We start from the raw sequence: 20,482 nt of genomic DNA, 5'->3' as shown, positions 1-20,482 counted from the left end.
AGAAAAAGTCGGGAACCATATGACTTCACTGATATGTGGGATATAAAACTGAAAGCAACAAAGGAACAAGACAAACAAATAAAGAAACAAACTTTCATAGACATAGACAATAGTTCAATGGTTAACAGAGGGTAAGGGAGGAGGGGGATAGAAGAGGGTAAAGAGGATCAAATACATGGTGATGGAAGGAGAACTGACTCTGGGTGGTGAATATACAACATGATATATAGATGATGTATTACAGAATTGTACACTTGAAACATACGTAATTTTACCAACCATTGTCACCCCAATAAATTTTAATTAAAAGTGGCTCTACTGAATCAAATATCCTGCTGCCGACAGTCTGTAAAATTAGTTTGAATAAAATTGTTCATGAAATATGACAATAGAAATACAGAACTTCTAAATCAATAGATCTTTAAATGTGACTTAAATATTTGTTTTTAATTAAATTAATATGTTAAATATTATGTAAGTAAACATTTGACTATTTCATGGAGATCCCCAGAAATGTATGTATTCATTTTGGCCAGAACACATTTGTATCTTTTAATTGGAAAAAAAAGGGGTATTTGCCCTATGGCGCAGTTAACCTTGAACCGTCTTGGTTTACATCTGTTATCCCAGTTGTAATTATTCATTGTGCCCCATTTCATTCTCAGCGGTGCACTTGTTGGGATGATAACTTTTATGGTCACAATCCATGAAAGGTAGTTCACTGATTGAAGTAAATTATGCAAGGGGAGAAAAATCTCCTAAGATTTCAGGAGAACTGGGGCACAGGATGGCAACAGGGAAGCTTGCGGAAGTGATGGGAACACAAAATTAAGGACAATATGCCTGGACAATGATAACTATCTGTTCATATTTCTGCCTATTTCTCATTCTAATCTCGGAGGCTGGGGCTATTTAACTCTGAATGAAACTTTGCCCTATAATGTAACCAATTTGGCCCTGACGCAGAAGAAATATAAGAAAACTGAAGTCAATTACAACAGCTTTGCACCAACGTGGCCTTGCTGCCAACTCTGCTCTGATACTACTTTAGTCCATACCCCTGGAACAGAATCCTTCCGTTTCATCCCAGTTGAGTCTACTCTGAAGCTCTTTTATCTTGTTACTCTGTGTTTCACTGAGCATCTGTCTTGTTGCTAGCTGGAACCCAAGTCTCTCCTCTAAATGAACCCAGTTTCTTAGTGGCTGGGCATTTCATCATTTTTATAATACTCCGTTATTTTAATCACTTTTCTGTTATAATAGTAAAATGATTAAAATAAATGTAATAGGGAATGAAAGACTGCTTCAAGGGCTAGCACCCTTCCTCAAAATGAAAAACACTACATTAGCCCACATCCCCTTTTCCGCCTCTAAACACTCTTTCTGTGACTACAGACGAACATTATGTTCAAGAATGCAGAGACCTATACTTCAAAGGACTTCAAAATAGCAGTCACAAATATGTATTGAACACTCAAACAAGTACTTTGGTGCTGAAAACACTAAAATGAAATTCCTACTTGCAAACAACTCAAAATCTTGGATATGGAGAAAATCCCCGAACGAGATACTAGTAAACAAACAGTTATAAAACAGTGAAGTTAAGTACTACAGTAAGGGTATATAAGAAGCAATGAGCAAGGAGTATGAATTCCCAGTGCCTCATGTGGGCTGGGGTAGGGGCTGGGTGGCTCAGTCTCATCACTCCCACTTTGGTCAATTTGGTCAATCTTCCATTTTAAGAGTAGAAACGCTGAAGTAAGTACAATCAGGGCAAGGTCCAATCCAGGCTGGCTCAGGGCTTTCAACCTCCCCAAATATGAAAAGCACTACATTAAACTGTCTCCCCACAAATCCCTGCCCCTGCAGGGACTGGGAAGATGGGCGGGTTACACACATACTCACTATACATACATATATATATATATATATATATATATATATATATATATATATATACACACACACACTTTAAAAATAAAAAAAGTATTAAAATTTTAATACTCAATATATACCAATAACAAAAGGTGAATACAAGTCATGTGTATACCTTTTTGGGGCACCCCCAGTATACACACACACACACACACACACACACGTACATATATATCACACTAGAACTTAGTATGAAAGATAAGTAAGAGTTCAAAAGGAGTGAATGGAGAACGGTGCAGGCAAAAGTAAAACATGCAAACACAAGTGAAAGGAGCGGAGGGTTCCCAAAGGATTGGTGGGAGAAGGGCCCAGAAGAAGAGAGAGCAGCTGCTAGATAAGGAAAGGCCCCATATGCTGCACTTGGATATTTGGTCTCTATTCCATGGATAGTCCACGGATGGTTTGTTAGAAAGATCATTGATCCTATTGCCTGCAGAACAGAGCTCAAACTCCGGATCCCAGCTGCCCCAACATAACTTTCAAACTTTATTTCTTGCTGTTCCCAGTAAATAAATGACTTTTCAGAAAAGTCATCATGGGAAGTGGCATATTTTTCCAGATACACAGTATTTTCAATGTACATACCTTTCTCCCCATCCACTTATAAAGTTTCTATTCATTCTTTGAGAGCCTACTCTCTGAAACTTTTGCCAACTGCCTGGGATAGAATTAATTCTTTTCTCTATTTGCTAGCAGTGTCTGGTACCTCTCTTAAGTCACTTACTCTTCTGTTTGTTAATTATTTCATCAGGGATTAGAGGGTAACATACTTAAGGGCAGCAAGGACAGAGCTAAGCATAGTGATTAACAGGTGGGCACTCTAAAAACATTGGTCTAATACACTTTCCCAGAAGGTAACACAAACCATTTACGGCACCTTAGCTGTTCTTAGGTGGAATATTGAATATACATATATTTAAATAGTTATAAATTTTTGAAATGTGTTTTCAAAAAATTATAACTACCACATAAAACTCAGATTTCAGAGATATTATTGCTTAGGAAATAGCTAAGTGAAATGAAAATATTAATCAGAATAAAGTGTTCAGGAGTGGTTCCCTCCTTGATATGCCTATTAACTCACCCTGCTTAATACTTTTCACAGCATTTATCCTTTCACATATATAATTATTGTTCCACCCCTAGAATGCAAGCTCCACAAGGGCAGGAATTTGGTCCATTTTGTTTTCTGCTATACTTCGAGAACTTAAAATAGTACTTGGTAAGTGTAAGCTCTCAATATACAGTTATTTAAAGAGAACAAGGGAGGAAAGCAGGAAGGGAAGAATCCATGGAGAGTGAAATGGATGGAGAATATGTACTTGACCAGTTCACAGATCAGTTTTTGATCTGTAAGGGACTTCAGTGCTCTCATGTTATACACAAGGAGACTGATGCCCAGAAAGCGTTGGTGCCTTATGGCCACACAGGCAGTGTGTGCAGACCAAGACTCCAACCCACGTCCCTTAATGAAATGTTGGTGAACTTCTCATAACATATTCTTACAGGCAATATACACATAGACAAAGGGAGGTGTACTACTTCTCATAGCAGACCTTAACATGCTGGGACTCTATAAAGTTAATTGGATAGTATTGGTTGCTTCATTCAGGCACCAATAATCAAGGCAGAAAAATCAAAGCAAGAACAAAGACAAATGAGAAAACTAGGATTTTCTGACCCCCCGTTTTATAGCATAAATATCAGTAAAACATTGTCATTACCTCCAAGGACCATGCCAGCCTGACAGCACTTTCGAAGGCGACATGCTGGGCAGTTTTTTCTGCGGATTTTATCAACGATGCAGTCGTTTCTTCCAGCACATAAATAATTATGCTGCCCTAAAAATTAAAAAGTAAAAATTATTTACACTATCTAAAGACCACTGGAAACTTTATGCAATGACCACTGAAAAACAGGATAGGTGCACATCAGCAAGTGCATGGCTCTCAGTCAGCCTCTTGCTTGGCATAACTGAATGTTGGTGATGCTCCAAACCTGCTCAGTACTTTACCTGTGCCTTCAGGAGCTTACCCGAGGTGACCGCAGCTTAGAAATCAATCCCAGGGCTCCGTTAAAAATCTTCTGTGCAAGATTTCTGTGTATTTTCCTATTGGCGTTAGCGTCAAAATGCTCTTAGACCTTTCTGCCATTTCAAGATTAGCTACGTGTTGCTGATAAGGATTAGTTGTACAAAATAGTCAAGCTCTATAAACCTTTTTGTTTCTAATATCTAAACCTTCAATACAACAGATACAGACTAAAGAATTAGAGGTCTCTGCGACAGACCTTATATAAAACTTGGATCTTTAATTTTACTGGAAAACTCCCTCTTAAAGGGTCTAATGATTGTAAATAACATGTAAAAAATGTCACTGATTGTACTGACTTTATTGCCTGATTTATTTTGGCCACAAATTAGAAAACATGATGAATAGAAATAATGATAAAGAGCAAACAATTTCAAACAATGAGAAGTACTCAATGAAGAAGATAGAAGAATTACAGAAGAAATGTGGATAAAACATGTGACACTGGGGTCATTTTGTGTAGGAGAAACTACTTTTACCCTTTGAAAGGTCTGGAATATAAATTTAATATTCAACAATGACGATTCTCTAAACCACAAATGTGTTCTATTTAATAAGGCATGGAACAACCTTATTTAGATTGAACAAAAATGGGGAAAAAATCAGCTTAAACATGTAAATGTTAACTGGAAAATTGACTTCTTTGGCACTCCTTGTTTTCTAATAAATTCCTACCATAAAACAGAGGGTGGATCTTTTTACATAATCAGCTTACTTACACTTCTTAAGCATGAAAAATAACATTAAAAGATTATGGAATTTCCCTAAAGTATTTTATATTAGTTGACATTAAAATTCATTCTTCTGGCTGAAGTTTGTATAAAGGAATACAGAGGTACCTTAAATTGTACTTACTCAAGCAGGAGAAAAAGATATGCTCAAATGGCAAAATGCAAAAAGGCCATGTCTATGAGACAGCTAATAACAAAATGGTTCTTGACTTGGGCATTTTTGGAAAAGCAAAGATGGTCTTTTCTTAAAAAGGTATTCCTCCACAAACTTAAGTTCATGTATTACTCACATAATATTGTTCATTCTATTATTTAGGAGTCCTGGGCTGTTGGGAAATTTTCCCAAGAAGCCAAGAGACAGCAGAAAGAAGCTGATGTCTCCAGCATTACTCAGTTTATTAAGGAAACCCACAGACAGAAGCAGCATCTCCCACAGCAGCAAGATGGTGAATCTCTACACCCCAAAGCAGATGGGCCTTGTAATATAGAGCCAAGGGGCATGTGCTTGTTAAGAGCTGAATAATCCAAAGCAATAAACAACTTAATGGCCCAAGAATATTCTTTCAGGTGATATAGGACCACTCCTCTAAGGGTGAACTGGCAGTTAGCTTGCTTTGTAAGATTGCATGGGTCACGTTAAGTACCCAGACTCATTTTTGCCAAACATAGGTTTTGGGCTTTCTGGCTAATAAAGTTAGTTACTGTGTTTCCCCGAAAATAAGATCTAGCCAGACCATCAGTTTTAATGTATTTTGGAGCAAAAATTAATATAAGACCTGGTCTTATATTCCAGAATATAAAACCGGGTATAATATAATATAATACCAGATCTTATATTAATTTTTGTTCCAAAAGATGCATTAGAGCTGATGGTCCGGCTAAGTCTTATTTTGGGGAAAACATGGTATCTATCTACATATCTATTATCATTTCTCTAGACTCTACACTGATTTCTCAGTGAGAGAACAGAAAATAGGGAGCAAAATTTTCTATCCTATACAGAGAACAAACAGTGCTAACAAATGTAATTATTGTTTGAAAGGATACTGTTCTATTCTCTACTTCTAGGTTGTAAGTATCCAGATAAAAAAAAAAGTCTGAAATACCAACAGCTGGAACGTTGCTGCCTTGTCTCATTTCTATTTCATAAATGACTTATTATAGCTCTTCCTTCTTCAGTATCTCAGAGAAAGAGTGCCCCTTTACCAGGGCTCTCATGTTCCTGAAACCATTCCTCCCTACCAGCTTTCAATTCTTCCCCATCAATTTCCCCTTTTCTTTCCTAAAATGTTTAGTCTCTTCCTCTCCAGTGATGTCCTTTCTCAAATTTTTCCATTCCCAAAACTCTAGCATCAAGAAAAAAATTCTCTCACTCTAAATTCTCCCTGACTTCATCCCTCTCTTTGTCATCTAAATTGTTGAAAAAGTCCTCTTCATTTGCACTCTCTAATTACTTAACTTCCTTTACTCCTCCGCATACTGTAATTTGGCTAATAAAGTGTTTAGTTTTCTTATAAAGTGTGTTAACATCACCAAAGATTTCTTTATTGTAAATACTGTAGATTCTTTCTGGACCTTCTGTATAACTCACCACTGGCAATTTCTCTCCTCATCTGCCCCCCTGCTTTGTTTTTTGGGGCAGCTCTCTTCTGACTCTTCATCTGTTTTTCCAGCAGTACCTTTAAGTTCCCTTTGCCAATCCCTCTTTCTTTGCTTGTTCATTACATGTTGTATTACACTATATATACTATGGGGGCAGTTTCATCATCTTCCCATGACTCCAAAAGCTGATCCTGAGTTCTGACCTTCCAACTATTTCTCTGAAGGTACCTCAAACTCAGTATATACAAAAAGAATTTAGGGATTATCTGGTCAAATTTTTACTTAATAAATTATATTACTAGAGAAATTTTGTAACAAATTAAGGAAATTCTAAACATAAAATATCTACAATATCATTATCATGCAACTATTTTCATTTTTGTGTTTCTCCCAGTCTGTCTATACAGACCTAGACTACATCATTTGTTAATATGTGTTAAGTGAATGAATATACGGTTGTATAAAATCCTTATTCATTCAAGTATTTATTCTTTATCAAATATGGCCTAACACTGTTTTTCAAATAATCCCTTTTCCCCACTTAATTGAAATGCCATCTTAATTGTTGACACTGAAGTGTTGAAGAGCAGTTACTGAAGTCAGACAGCTTGTTCAAACTCATCTGCAGCTTACTATCCACATGATATTATAATAATAACAGCAGCAGAAAAGTATTGGGCAATTACTATGTGCTAGTCACTGTTACAAGCTATTTGTGTACAGTAACTCATTGAATCATCACAGCAACCTTTCGTCCCATTTTATAGAGAGTTAACAGAGGCACTGAGACCTTAAGTAACATACTTAAGGTCACACAGCTGGATATTTTAGTTGAATTAACCTGAGAGGTAGTATAGGAAGAGTATGGAGCAATATCGCTTAAGTTCAAATTTCAACTTCACTGTTTACTAGCGGGGTGATCTTTTTTTCTTTTTGGCAAGTAAATGAAGATAATGTTAGTACCTAGGGTTGCATCAAAAGATTAAATGATCTCATGTAAGAGCTCAGGATAGTCTGGCACATAGCAAGTACTTATTAAATGTCTACTATGATTATTATCATATTCCTAAATCCCAAATACAGTTACTAATGGATCTGTTCTAGATGTGACCCAAGAATTCTATACTTAGACAGGTTATTGAGCTTTGAAGGTAACTGAAAGACATTTTCAAATATGCAGAAAATCAGGAAATAAGGTCTCGATATACTCTTTCTAAAGAGGTTGCTAAAGATGTAACCTAGCCAACAATAGGTGAATACAATAGACAATGTATGAAGGAGGAAGTCTGTTATGAAATAATTGAAAAATGAGTCCTAAATAAATTTAAACATATACAGGTATATGAAATATTTTGGTCCTTAACTTATGACGGGGTTACATCCTGATAAACCCATTGTAAGTTGAAAATATCATTAAGATGAAAATACATTTAATACATCTAACCTACTAAACATTATAACTTAGCTTTGCCTACTTTAAACGTGCTCAAAACACATTAGCCTACAGTTGGGCAAAATCACCTAACACACAGCCTATTTTATAAAACAAGAGTTCAATATCTCATGTAATTTATTATGTGCACTGCTTTCACACCATCCTATAGTGGTAACTGGGGTTAAAGCTCACGAGGGGCAGGGTGTGTGACCTCAAGAACATTGGGCGAGAGGGGCAGGAACTGAACTTTGCATAAAATGGAGAATCTCAAAAGGCTCTTATTGATGAAAATAGTGCTAGAAAAGACTACCAAGATCTGCCAATGAAGCCAGGAATCTGTCTAAAATTTTGGATGGGGAGAAGAGTCATCCATGACTGAAAAGAAAAACAAACAAAAATCTTGGCCTTTAACAGAGGTAAATTTGCATTACTACATGGTATATGAACCTGCACCACGTAACAAGTACTGGTCTAGAACCAGTGAAATTCCCAGGGTACAGGAAGTATCAAATGCAAAAGTCATCTGTTTTGTACATATACAAAAAGAAAAAAACAATTATATAATAATATTAGTAGAACAGTGTTCATAATATCCCCAAACTGAAAAAACCACACACAATCATCTTTATCATAATGTACAAACTCTGTTTTATTTATTCAATGCATTGTCATACAGCAATGAGAATAAATGTCTCACCCATGCAAAAATGTGGACAAATTCCTGTGCAAAATAAGTGGACACAGAAAAATACCGTATGATCCCTTTAATGTAAAGTTTTAAAACAGTCAAAACCATCTATGATGTTAGAAGTTAGGATGCTAGTTACTTTTGGGGAGTGATTGGAAGGGGTGCAAGGGAGCTTCTGGGCAGCTAATAATTTTTTAATTTTTTTGACCTGGTTGGTGGTAGTAACATGGTTTCATTTACTTAGTGATAAGTCATTAAGCTCTATATCTTTAAGAACATTTCTAAAAATATTTATGTCAATAAAATGTTTCCATCTTTCTTTTTAAAAAATTGTTCTATCTAAGAAGACAGCCCAGAGGGCATCCTGATCCAACAGATGGAGTCTGTGTAGAGCTGACCACTGGGAGTCCAGAGGCTGGGGACAGAGTCAGAAGTGACCAGAGAGAAGAGAGGCATGATCTGCATTCCCGGACTAACAGCTGGAACTTCCCAGTGAAATATCTCCAAGAATCCCACTGAAGTATTTTGCTAGAGAAGAGTCAGCTATAATCATCCACCAAAACCGAGAACTCCAGTGACAGTCATATATGAACCTGCGCGGTACAACTAACCGTGCTCCTCCCTTTGACCTATCTTCCTGTGCCTTCATTCACTGCTAGTGGGTCTTGGGAGTGTGAGCAGGGTAAACACAGAAGAAGGTGACTGTGTTCTTTCTTCCCCAAAGGCTTCAGGCCCCAAGCAGTACTGCACAGGGGCAAAGGAGAAACCTTAAAGTAGGTGAGAGTTTGGAATTTTTACAATAATGTTGGCCTGTGCATTTTGATTACTGAAATGAGATTGTTCTGATTAAAAATTTATAGGACTGGCCTAAAATTTCATACAGAGGATGGAAGAACTAGCCCACAGAGCAAGTTGTTAGATGTTATGCTGATATTGGCATTTTAAATATATATATGGACAAAACAACTAGGGATTATTTTAATGTTGATAGAAATATAAGTGTAAACCAGTGGTTCTCAACTAGAGGCAGTTTTGCTCCCTTCCTCTGTCTGCACTCTGGGACATTTCACAATGCTTAGAGACAATTTTGGTTTACACAACTGAGGAGAAGGTGCTACTGAGGAGATACTGGGGATGCTGCTAAACATCTTACAATACACAGAACAGTCCCCACAAGAAAGAATTAACTGGCCCAAAATGTCAGTGCCGAGGCTGAGAAATGTTGGTATGAATTGATGATTACCCCACTTTTTAAAAAAGTATTTTCTACATCTGTCCACTGAAAATACCCAGAAACAAAGACAACCATAGCAGCAATGAACGCTAGAACCCAGAGGGTTGTGTGTAATATTTTCATCTAAAAGGAACCAGGGCTGCTTGGAGACATGGCTGGGACCAGAAATGTAGAAGCTGATCTTGGGATACTGTGTTGTGACAGAACTTGATGTTACTGAGAGCTAATGAAACTGTGTCAGAGACACACTGACCAAAGATAAGACAATTTGAATATTAAAAATAATTGAGTTTTCGAATATATGGTGATGGAAGGAGAACTGACTCTGGGTGATGAACACACAATGGGATTTATAGATGATGTAATACAGAATTGTACACCTGAAATCTATGTAATTTTACTAACAATTGTCACCCCAATAAATTTAATTTAAAAAAAAAATTGAGTTTAAGCAATTAAAAACATTGATTATATAAAAAGCAACAAGTTCATAATATGTAGAAAGGAAAGGAGAGAAAGAAACAAAATACATTCACTGAAAACTACTGGAGGTTGCTAGGGCACAAACTTATTACTTTAAAAATTGATAAATAGGGAGGGGGGTTCACACAGTGTGAGGGATATAAATGATAAACGTCTAAGTTTTGCTTTGTATCATAATATGAAACTGAAAATCTTCTTTATGACAAAAGATGCCATAAACAAATGAGAAACATGACAAATAAAAAAAATTTGCAACATATAAAAAAGGCAAAAGATTAATACAAGCATATGTAAGCAGTTCTACAGATCGATTATAAAAAGACAAACCAACTCAAAAGATAAACTGGCAATGCTTAGAAGAGAATATTCAAGAAATTCTAAGATGGGAAACTACAAATAGACAATAAAAATGAAATAATGGCCAATTTCATTAGTTATTGGGAAAATGCAAATTGAAACAACAGTGAGATACCATTTTTGGATAAAGTCCTTTCCAATTTTCTAATGCTGGGAATACAGCTGTGGTGGCTGGAACTACAACATCCATCAGGAGACCTAGTAACATTGGCCAGGTGTACGGGAACCACCGGCAGGTCCCTGGGGACTTCGGGAAGAGAGATGCTGGGAGCCCCAGCCTGCCCCACGCTGTGCTGCCGTGTGAGAGAGGCCTACACTGTTGTCTTGCTTGTTTTCAGTTGTCACTCATAGCCAAATCGATTTCTAATTGATGCAGGGCACAGGTGAGCACATGCACTGATCTGAGCTGGATTGGGACACCCCTAAATTCACATGTTGAAGTCTTAACCCCAGTACCTCTGACTGTGACTGTATTAAGTAAAAATGAGGTCATATGAGTGGGTCCTAAAAAAAAAAAAAAAAAAAAAAAATTGATAAATAAAGGGAAATAATTAAAAATCTAATATGCCTTCCAGTGTAAATTGTGTTTTAAGATTACCAAATTACTTTTGGAAGAAAAAAAGAACTATAAAAAAAGGATTTACAGATGATAAAATTAAAAGGAATTATAGTAGAATATTACCCTTTTGCAATCCCTAATGAAATGACCACCATTCGTCAAGTCAGAAAAGACAATTAAAATACTCCTCCATTTTCCAACTAGTCATCTGTGTGACACATTTTCTTCATATGTTTCAACCAAAACAAGACATTGCAACACATTGAATGTAGACAAAGGTATGAGACACAGCTGCATTCTATTAAGGCAGACATTAAAATGACATAAAAATGTAAAACAATGTCACTCTTGTCATTAATTTTTTTTTGGCTTTGCAGACTAACATCTAATGAGTTTGCTTTAAAAAATGAATTAATAAAAAAGTTTCAAAAATTATATTTTAATTTCTAATATGATAAACATTATTAGATATAATCCACAAACAAAAACTCTTTAGGCTCTCAACAATTTTTAAGCATGTAAAGAGGGCTAGAGTGAGACTAGTGTTTTGGAACCAGTGGCCTGTGTAAGATTCCTGTCAAAATGTTTAATGTGAATCTAATTAAGTGGACAAAAATCAGACAAATCCAGATTGTGGGAATTTCTATAAAACAGATGACCTAGACTCCTCAAAAATGTCAATGTCCTAAAAGACAAAAAATAGTGGGAGATCTTTTTAGATTAAAGGAGACTAAAGACTAAATGAAATAATTTTTGATTGGATCTTGTATGAAAAATAATTGATATAGGATTCTACCACCTATTAATTATAAGAACTTGAATAAATCATTTAACCTCTTGGTGCCTCATTTTCCTCATCTATAAAATAATAGCTCAAAAGTTGTTTGAGAGTTGAATAGTGTACTAAAACATGTAGCACTATGACACAGAATACATGCTTAATAGGTAGTAATTATGACAGTTCAAAAAACAAGTTTTTATTTACTATCTCCCATGTTCTGACATTGTTTTGGGTGATGATCAAATCCTAGGAACTTACTTTCCACACTCAGTTAATAATACTTTTGCTTAACTTGTTTTTTAGTTTATTCTTCAGAAACACTGATTATCTATGGGTTGGCTACCTGCTCTCTATCATATCTGTTATCCAAAAGTACAGTGATAAGTCCATATGCTTTATAATTGAACATACTTTCAACCCAAATTCTAGTTCTATCACTAACTACACCTTGAGAAAATTATCTGAGTCTTAGTTTACCCACCTATAAAATGGAAATAAAGATAAACATTACATAAGACTGTTATACGGATCAAATGAGTCTAAATTAGGTGAAATACTTAGCACACTGAGTGGTACATAGTAAAAACAATAAATCATAGCTTGAAATTTTCACCAATTGGCCCTTTTTTTCTAAATCAAAAGTAAGATAGATGTTATTTCTTGGTTTTATAGTTTGAGATGTTCAGTAGTTGTCTATAAAGATATCAGGTCAGCAGTTGGATATATGAGTCTAGAGCTCAGAGGGAAAGTCTGGGCTAGAGATAAAAATTTGGGAGAGGTCAGGTTGTAGATGATTTATCTAAAGCCATGAGATTTGATTGGATCCCATATACAGAATGAAAGATGTCTAAATACTGAGCGCTGGGTCTTCAGATGTTAAAAGCTAGAGGAGAAGAGAAGACTGAATAGGAACCAGTGAAAAAATTGAGTGTGTGGTGTCCCAAAAGCCAAGTGAAGAAAGTATTTCCAGGAAGGTGGAATAATCAACTGTTAAATGCTACTGATTGATCAAATAAGACGTGACCGAGAATTGCCCATCAGATTTTGCAACATCATAACCTTGACAGAAGTTTTGGAGGAGGGACTGACACATAACCCCTGATTGGATTAGGTTTAAGAAAGAATGGGAGAAGAAAATTCATTGGAGTTTTGCTGCAAAAAAGAGTAGATAAATGGTTGGTAGCTGAAGGACGAGTGAAATTAATGGAAGTATTTTGGTTTTATTTTAAGATGGAGTAAATAATAAATAAATGCTCACATGCTGATGGGACTGATCCAGCACAGAGGGAAGGGAAAAAATTGCTGGACTTTACCCTTGAGTTGAGAGGAGGACACTGGATCTAGTGCATCTTCAGGGGAGAGGACTAGCCTTGAAGAGTAATGCAAGTCTCCAGTAAGTGGAGGAAAAGTCAATGACGAGTCAGATGCGACATGAGTACATGTGGTGGTAGCAGTTTCCGGAAGGTTTCTCAGAAAATTAGGACGCAAAGTCATTAACTGAAAGTGAGGGTAGGAGAGTTTGGGAAGGCTGAGAAGAAGTAAAAGGTGAAAGATAGTAATCCAGAAGCTATGGACAATGAATGAATGGACTGTTTGAAGTGCAGGCTACTTAGGATATTCGTTTTTCGATTCCACCAACAAATTATGCAAAGTTTCTTTTCCCCTGAAATTCAGCTAGCAAATTTCTACCCTCTCTGATATAAATCACTTTTCATTACAAATAATTTAGGACAAAGAGACACTAGATAATAAATAAAATGCAATGTAATGAATAAGAGAGAAGGTTCTTTGGGTTCCAATCAGAGCTCTGCCATTTATTCGCTATTTGCCTGTGCAAGTCATTTTACCTCTTTGTGCTTCGTGTAATACTTACAGCCAAGTACCTGGTATGTAATAAGTGTTACACAAATGCCACTACTATTATTAAATGCGTTCAGAACCTCACCATTGAAACTCTTGGAGGTTTCCTAAGGAGTTAGAAAATCCTATTTCCACATTTCACTATGCAGTTAGGCAACTTTTTGTCTATAATTTACTTTTTATCTATAATCTGTACTGCCTTCACAACAAAATTACGTAACAGTAGAATCATCTGCAGACACTAGTTTTTCAAAACACTCTTTGCATCAAAAAGATGTCTTGCAAAAGAGAGTTACTTTAGTTTTTCTATCAAAAACATTGTGTTTAACTTGAACGGGTAGATGAAGTGTCCCTTCTGCTAAATACAGTGTTTCCCAGAAAAAAAGACCTACCCGGACCATCAGCTCTAATGCGTCTTTTGCAGCAAAAATTAATGTAAGACCCAGTCTTATTTTACTATAATGTAAGACCAGGTATAATATAATGTAACGTAATATAACATAATATAACATATTATAATATAAATCGGTCTTATATTGATTTTTGCTTCAAAAGAAGCATTAGAATTGATGGTCCGGCTAGGTCTTATTTTTGGGGAAACACGGTATCTCCTAAATAGGATACTACTGAGACACTATTGTCATCATAGGAAAGATCAGTAATTCGGAACACATCTCCTTTTATAAAGGAAAATATGTAGCTCATCTTTAAATCTGACACATCTTTTTAAATACTGTACAGTGAGAAAGCCACTGTGTGGTAAAGAGCTCTCCATTGTCATGCCTCATATGTTGCAAAATATAGTTAAAATTCTACTGTATTTTAAAGGTCCTTGAGTTAAAAATCAACCACAGTAATCACATCTTACAGAGCTTTGTTCACTTAAGATTTCAACTTGTTTGCTACAAACATCACACATTTGTACCATCCAACAACTATACGGTGTTACTTGTAACCTTAACCTGAAATCTACTTTTTTAATGTCATAGCAATAATCCTATCAGTGACTTATGCACTCTTTCCATAAAACAGTCTTTTAGTAAAGAAGGCAATTACTTTTGAGGCTCTATCTTTGCTATATTCACCTTTGCTTTACTGACGCATCGAAAACACAGCTTTTTGCATATTTCATTATTGAAACAAAATCTAGCATCATAAAGCAACTAGTGATGATGAAATTATGTTAACTCAGATAAAATCTAATTGTCACATGGCTCCTGTCCCCCAGTCAGCTCCTTGTCTCAAAAATCAAGAGAGTGAAGCTAGCTGGAGAAAAGGTAGGCAAACCCCATCAACTTTATTCCAAGGTGGGCCAACAAAACAAGCACTAACTAATCACCAGGATATTTCCTGCACTTTGCCCATGAGATCCAGAATATTTGTCACTGGTGTTTAACATGGTGTAAAACCACAATTGAAACTAGATGGATTTGGATTGCATGGTGGACCCCCTGAGCTCCAAGCCACCAGGCTACACAAGCTTCATTAGCCTCAAAGTAATACAACCTCACATTTTACTGAAATTGAATTTTTTGATGATGCCTTTTTGGCAATAATTCACTGTACCATAAACCAAGACATATGAAACTCTATGTTCTTTCATCTGTCTACTAAAACTCCACACTATAATTTTTTTCTAATATTTATTCCTCAAAACTTGAGCAGTTTTCTACGTGTCCTCCACAAGTATTTGCTGAATGCATTTAACTTTCCACCAAGTTGTTTTACATGTATTTTTGGGTTGTTTTTTTTTTTACATGTATCATTATTTCAGTCATTTATACAATGGTAGAAAGAACAGCAAGAACCTGTGGATGTGGATTTTTACTTAGGAACACTCAAAAGAAGCTTCTACACCTTTTTCATTAGGTTAAGAGAAATTTGTGAATGACTAATTGAGTACCATGTAACCTTAAACATGGCTGAAAAAATTGTAGAGGTTTGCGTTCAGGTTCTGAGTACTAAATTTTGAAATGTCTCATTTACAACAATAGCTTCATAGAATTATTAGCCAATATCTCTAGCAAAACACATTCTTAAAACAAGGCTCGTCTTTCATGATAATGTATATAAATCCATATTTCAAAACTTCTTCCCAATTTCTAATTTTTTCAATTTTCTGATAGATCTGATTACATTCTCTAGTTTAGAGTTCTACATCTGGCTATTCTTCGAGGTAGGAAATATTTCAGCTCTGCTATTTTTCTTGTTTACTATGCTTAAATTAATTGATATTATCTTCAATCTGTGGTTTCTTTGCAGGTCCAGATAAGTTGCAGTATTTGGCCACACCCTAAGCATGAATTAAGTGGGGACTTTGCATCATCAATGCCTCTGCACCATGGGACGTGGGCACTTCCATTAGGAGGTCCTGCACTCCATAAGCCAGAATAGGCCCCTAACGTAAACAGCGAGAGAGTGTGCTAGGACAGATACCATTGACAGCCATGATTCATTTCTTACTTTTGAATAAGAATAAATACAAGTTCTAACATTTTCTTCATACACCTCAGTGCCTAACTCCTGCGGTGTGTGCACAATTAGAAAACCAGTGCTTTCGTTTATTTAGAGAGAAATGACCCGTTTCAGCCCTAGTACACGCTCTTGCCTTATGCTGCTGCTTGTCCTTTCTGACCAGCCTCCTTTGCCCCACATATTGGGCATCACCGCCTTCCTTCATTTCCCCAAAGCAACAGTAACACAAACTATGTAAAGCGAAAATTCACTTAGTTTGGGAGTTGCTCGTGGTATTGAAAACATAAGGCAGTAAATAATTCCAAATTTGCTGTCAGACATCACCATTCCAAGGGATTTATTGATCATTCCCTGCAATAGGGAATTTCTCAGAGGCATTTAGTTCTCCATGAGCCTTTGCCCCTTACTTTGTTCTTAGGCGCCCTATTTCCTATTCCTTGTCCCAGCTACCAGCTGACAACCTACTAATGTCATATACAGTCATACACAGAGAGGTTCAGTTCTTCAGTTTCATTTCTTCCAACCCAGAGTGGGCTCTGGAATAACTATGCATAAAGAAACATTCACTGAAGTATTCTGCTTAATAAAAGATCAACCATTCTGATCTCTACTGTTAACAACACAAACACTGCCACAGGCATTGAAATTACAAGGATGTTAAAAATTTAATATTTTTTATCTAACGTTCATGCAAGATTCATACTCCTCCCCTCTGCCTTCCAATAATTAAACAGAGTTAGCTGCTTCCTAGTATATGTTTTCATAATTTGTAGTTCATACCTCCATAAATACCATGCTTCCCTGAAAATAAGACTAACCGGAAAATAAGCCCTAGCATGATTTTTCAGGGTGACATCCCCTGAACATAAACCCTAATGCATCTTTTGGAGCAAAAATTAATATAAGACCCGGTCTTATTTTGGGGGAAATACAGTATTACTAGACTATAACTAGACTATATTTTAATAATGTATTTACATTTCTTTCTCCCTAAGTTATGTATTTCGCCTACTCATTTCTGAGTCTTAATATTTTACACAAATCCTGGCACAAAGAAGTCATTACATACATGTTTTGGGGTTTTTTGTATAAATGAATACATGAACAAACGAATGAGTGAACTAACAAACCAGAATGTCTCAATTCTCAGTTTCATTGTGCACAAAAGATTATATTATTTCAATATCCTGGTGAGTAGATTATGCAGAATATATACAACTTGAAATTAAACTACACCTCATAAGCCATCTATCAGCTCCATAGGTGTTCTCTCTGACTCAAAGGCATCTAATTTCTGTTCAAATCCAATTTGCATGGTTCTCTGAGGATAATCCTCTCTAACTACTACTTTCAGCATCACTCCTTTACTTGATAAAATAATCATGTACTTCCTACTTCTTTAGGTCAAAGTTCCTCTACCTACATTTTTCCTAAAAAATTCTTTTGTGGAGCTTTCATTACCCTACTCAACTTGGTCCCATCTACCCAATGAACCCATTTCGCTCTGCTACCACCCAGGCTCAATTCCTCAGTATGCTACCTGCAGACTTTTCTCAGGGTCTTGTAGCTTCTGCCTCAGTCCTTTTTCTATAGTACTGATATATTAATTTCCTTAAAATACATATTGAAATATGTCACCAAAGCACTCAAATATCTTTAGGGGCTTCTCACTCTTTTCTCAGTTAATTGCTAAAACCCACATTGTGTCATTCTACATTTTTTCCAACCTTCTGTTTAATAATAGTGTGCTAGGACAGATACCACTTTTCCTTTATAGCAGTGGTACCTTTTTACTGGAGGGAAGTGTCACTGACCCTCTTGAAAATCTTATGAGAATGATCACCCCAAAAAGAAAATATGAATTTCATATGTAATTACAAGGGATTCTTGGATCCCTGACCATGTTCTGTGCTAGCCAAGTTGTATTTTTGCTCATTCCATATTTTTGTTTACAACAGCTACTATTATAATTCTTGCTATCAAAATCATTCATTCTCAGCAGTCCATCTAACATGTTACTTTCTCCACAAAAACATTTTTTGTCTCCCCAGTATGACTTTTTTCCCCCTCGAAATCCATTCTACATTCAGTTCATATTACCTATGCTATACTTACTTATGGGGTTGTCTTATATCATTGATGAAATTAAAATTCTATGAGGTTAGGTATTATGGCTTATTTATATTTTGTAGCCCTCTACAGAATTCAGCATGGTAGTAAGAATAACAATAATTGCAAAACTCCAGCAGGCTCAATCTTCAATACAGTCTATGAATTTCCTTTTTTAAATATATATTTTTAATTTTTCAATTACAGTTGACATACACTACTCTTCCATCTTGACTGGAAACTCTGAATTTATTTCTTGTTATATGTCCTAAATCTCTTAGCAAAAACCTTTTATGCCAGATATGTTTCAGAATTCCAAATTGTTTAGATTTTAGAAAGATTATATAGAGCAAAACTTCATAATGAAATACATTAATACTTATGCAGCAAACTGTATGAATATTCACACAGTCTATAAAATGTGAGTTCTGGTCAGGTTCGCTGCCAAGTGAATTTAGGTCAGGTATTATTGGCAAATGACTACAACAAAACTATTGTTTGCAGGGCTTTGGGGATAGTCAGATTGTAAATAAGGAATTGTGGGTCTCTGTCAATTTGTGGCTTCCTGTCAATTCGTGGCTCCATCTAGTCAGGCTAGATTACTTAATTTATGATGCAAGCTAACCTCAAGCTTTTACTTGAATTTTTCTGCCCTAAGTGTCCTTCTTTGTTGCTCTCTTTCCATTTCCTAGGGTACCTGAAGGACAAAAGGGGAGTTTTATGGCCACTAGACAGCATGAGAGAACAGAAGCCTGCTCAGACAACCCAGAGCCAATACACAGGGAAATCGAGCACCAAGTTGATACGTAATAGCAACTTCCTGAGCAATTTCTTGCTTAAACAACAAAGCATATAATCCTATCACATCCCAATAGTTAGCAGTTGGTGTATTTTTCTTTTTCAGAGACTTTTCTAAAATCTCAAAGGGGTGAAATTATTTTTACTCAAACTTCTATCATTGTTTGCTTTTTCACAAAATCATATATTTTAGATACCTTTTCACATTTGTAATATAGACAGCTCATTCTTTTTAAATGCCAGATTACTTCATTATAGGGTGCATCAAAATTTATTAATCTCTTACTAAGGACATATGGGCTATTTTTGGGTTTCTCAGTACTGCAAATAATGTAGTAGTAGACATCGACTTAGAGGTTTTTCTACACATTTCTAGAGTTTTTGTTAAGGACTAGTTTTAAGAAGTAAAATAGTTGGGCCAAAGTAATGGATACTTTTAATAGATAATAACAACTGCCCTCAGACTCACAAATGGTCATTTAATTCATTGTTTTATCAGTCTGACTGCTGGAATGTCCATTATTATTTTAATAATTATTAGTGAGTTGAACTTTTTTTTATACTTCTATAGACTATATTTTGTGAATTGTCTTCATGTCATTTATTCATTTTTCTCTTTGGCTGTTTGTCTTTTCTCTTGGTGGTTTGTAAGAATAGTTTGTACATTAATAATAACAGTCTTCTGATTTATACATATGTTATAGTTTCCCAATTTGTCCTTTGATTGTCTATTTCTTTGACTTACAGAAGTTTGAAATTATTTTTGTAGCAAAATTGAACAAATTTGATTTTGAATTCAGAATTTCATCTCAACATTAGAAAATGTTGCCACTCCAAGATTATAAATAGATAACTCCATCATTTCTTTCCATGCGTTTAGGGGTCTTTTTCCTTAAAAAAAAAAAAAAAAAAAATCTTAAATTGTTGACTCACCTGAATTTTTTTTATAAGTCAGTAGTCTCAAGACTATTTATTGACTAACCTATCTGAAAGTAAAAGCTTAACTCCTATCTATTTTTTTGAAGATTGTGACTAAGTCCCACTATCTCTAATAAATCATCTTTCTAACTATTACAAGACAAAATAAATAATCTCTTCCAGCACTATCTATTATTTTTGGCAAATTACTTAACTTCTGAGTCTCTGCTCATACACATAAAAACTGGGAATAAAAACAGAGATATAACCATAAAGCATTTAGCACGGTTTCTATTACATAAAGGTAGTCAGTAATGACAGCTCTTGGTACTTTCTTTCCTGATTGGCTTACAGCACTCCAAGTTTGCATCACACAGTCTAATCAGGCACTAAACTGTAAGTTTTCAGTTCATTAATCAGTCATTTC

At 35.6% G+C, this 20,482-nt stretch overlaps 1 protein-coding gene across 1 annotated transcript in view; it reads right to left on the bottom strand.

Annotated features, from left to right (window-relative positions):
- Window positions 1–20,482, bottom strand: part of PGR (progesterone receptor) — a 95,976-nt gene that overhangs the window by 57,918 nt on the left and 17,576 nt on the right. The window contains exon 3 of the mRNA XM_074335567.2: window positions 3,660–3,776. Within this exon, the coding sequence (XP_074191668.1) occupies window positions 3,660–3,776 (117 nt within the window). The remainder of the gene's footprint in view (window positions 1–3,659; window positions 3,777–20,482) is intronic.

This window comes from Rhinolophus sinicus, chromosome 14 (assembly GCF_057876585.1).
Source record: "Rhinolophus sinicus isolate RSI-liver-muscle chromosome 14, RSI-T2T, whole genome shotgun sequence".
NCBI lineage: Eukaryota > Metazoa > Chordata > Mammalia > Chiroptera > Rhinolophidae > Rhinolophus > Rhinolophus sinicus.
Note: the sequence above shows the minus strand (reverse complement) of the source record. Positions and strands in the feature narration are given on the sequence as shown.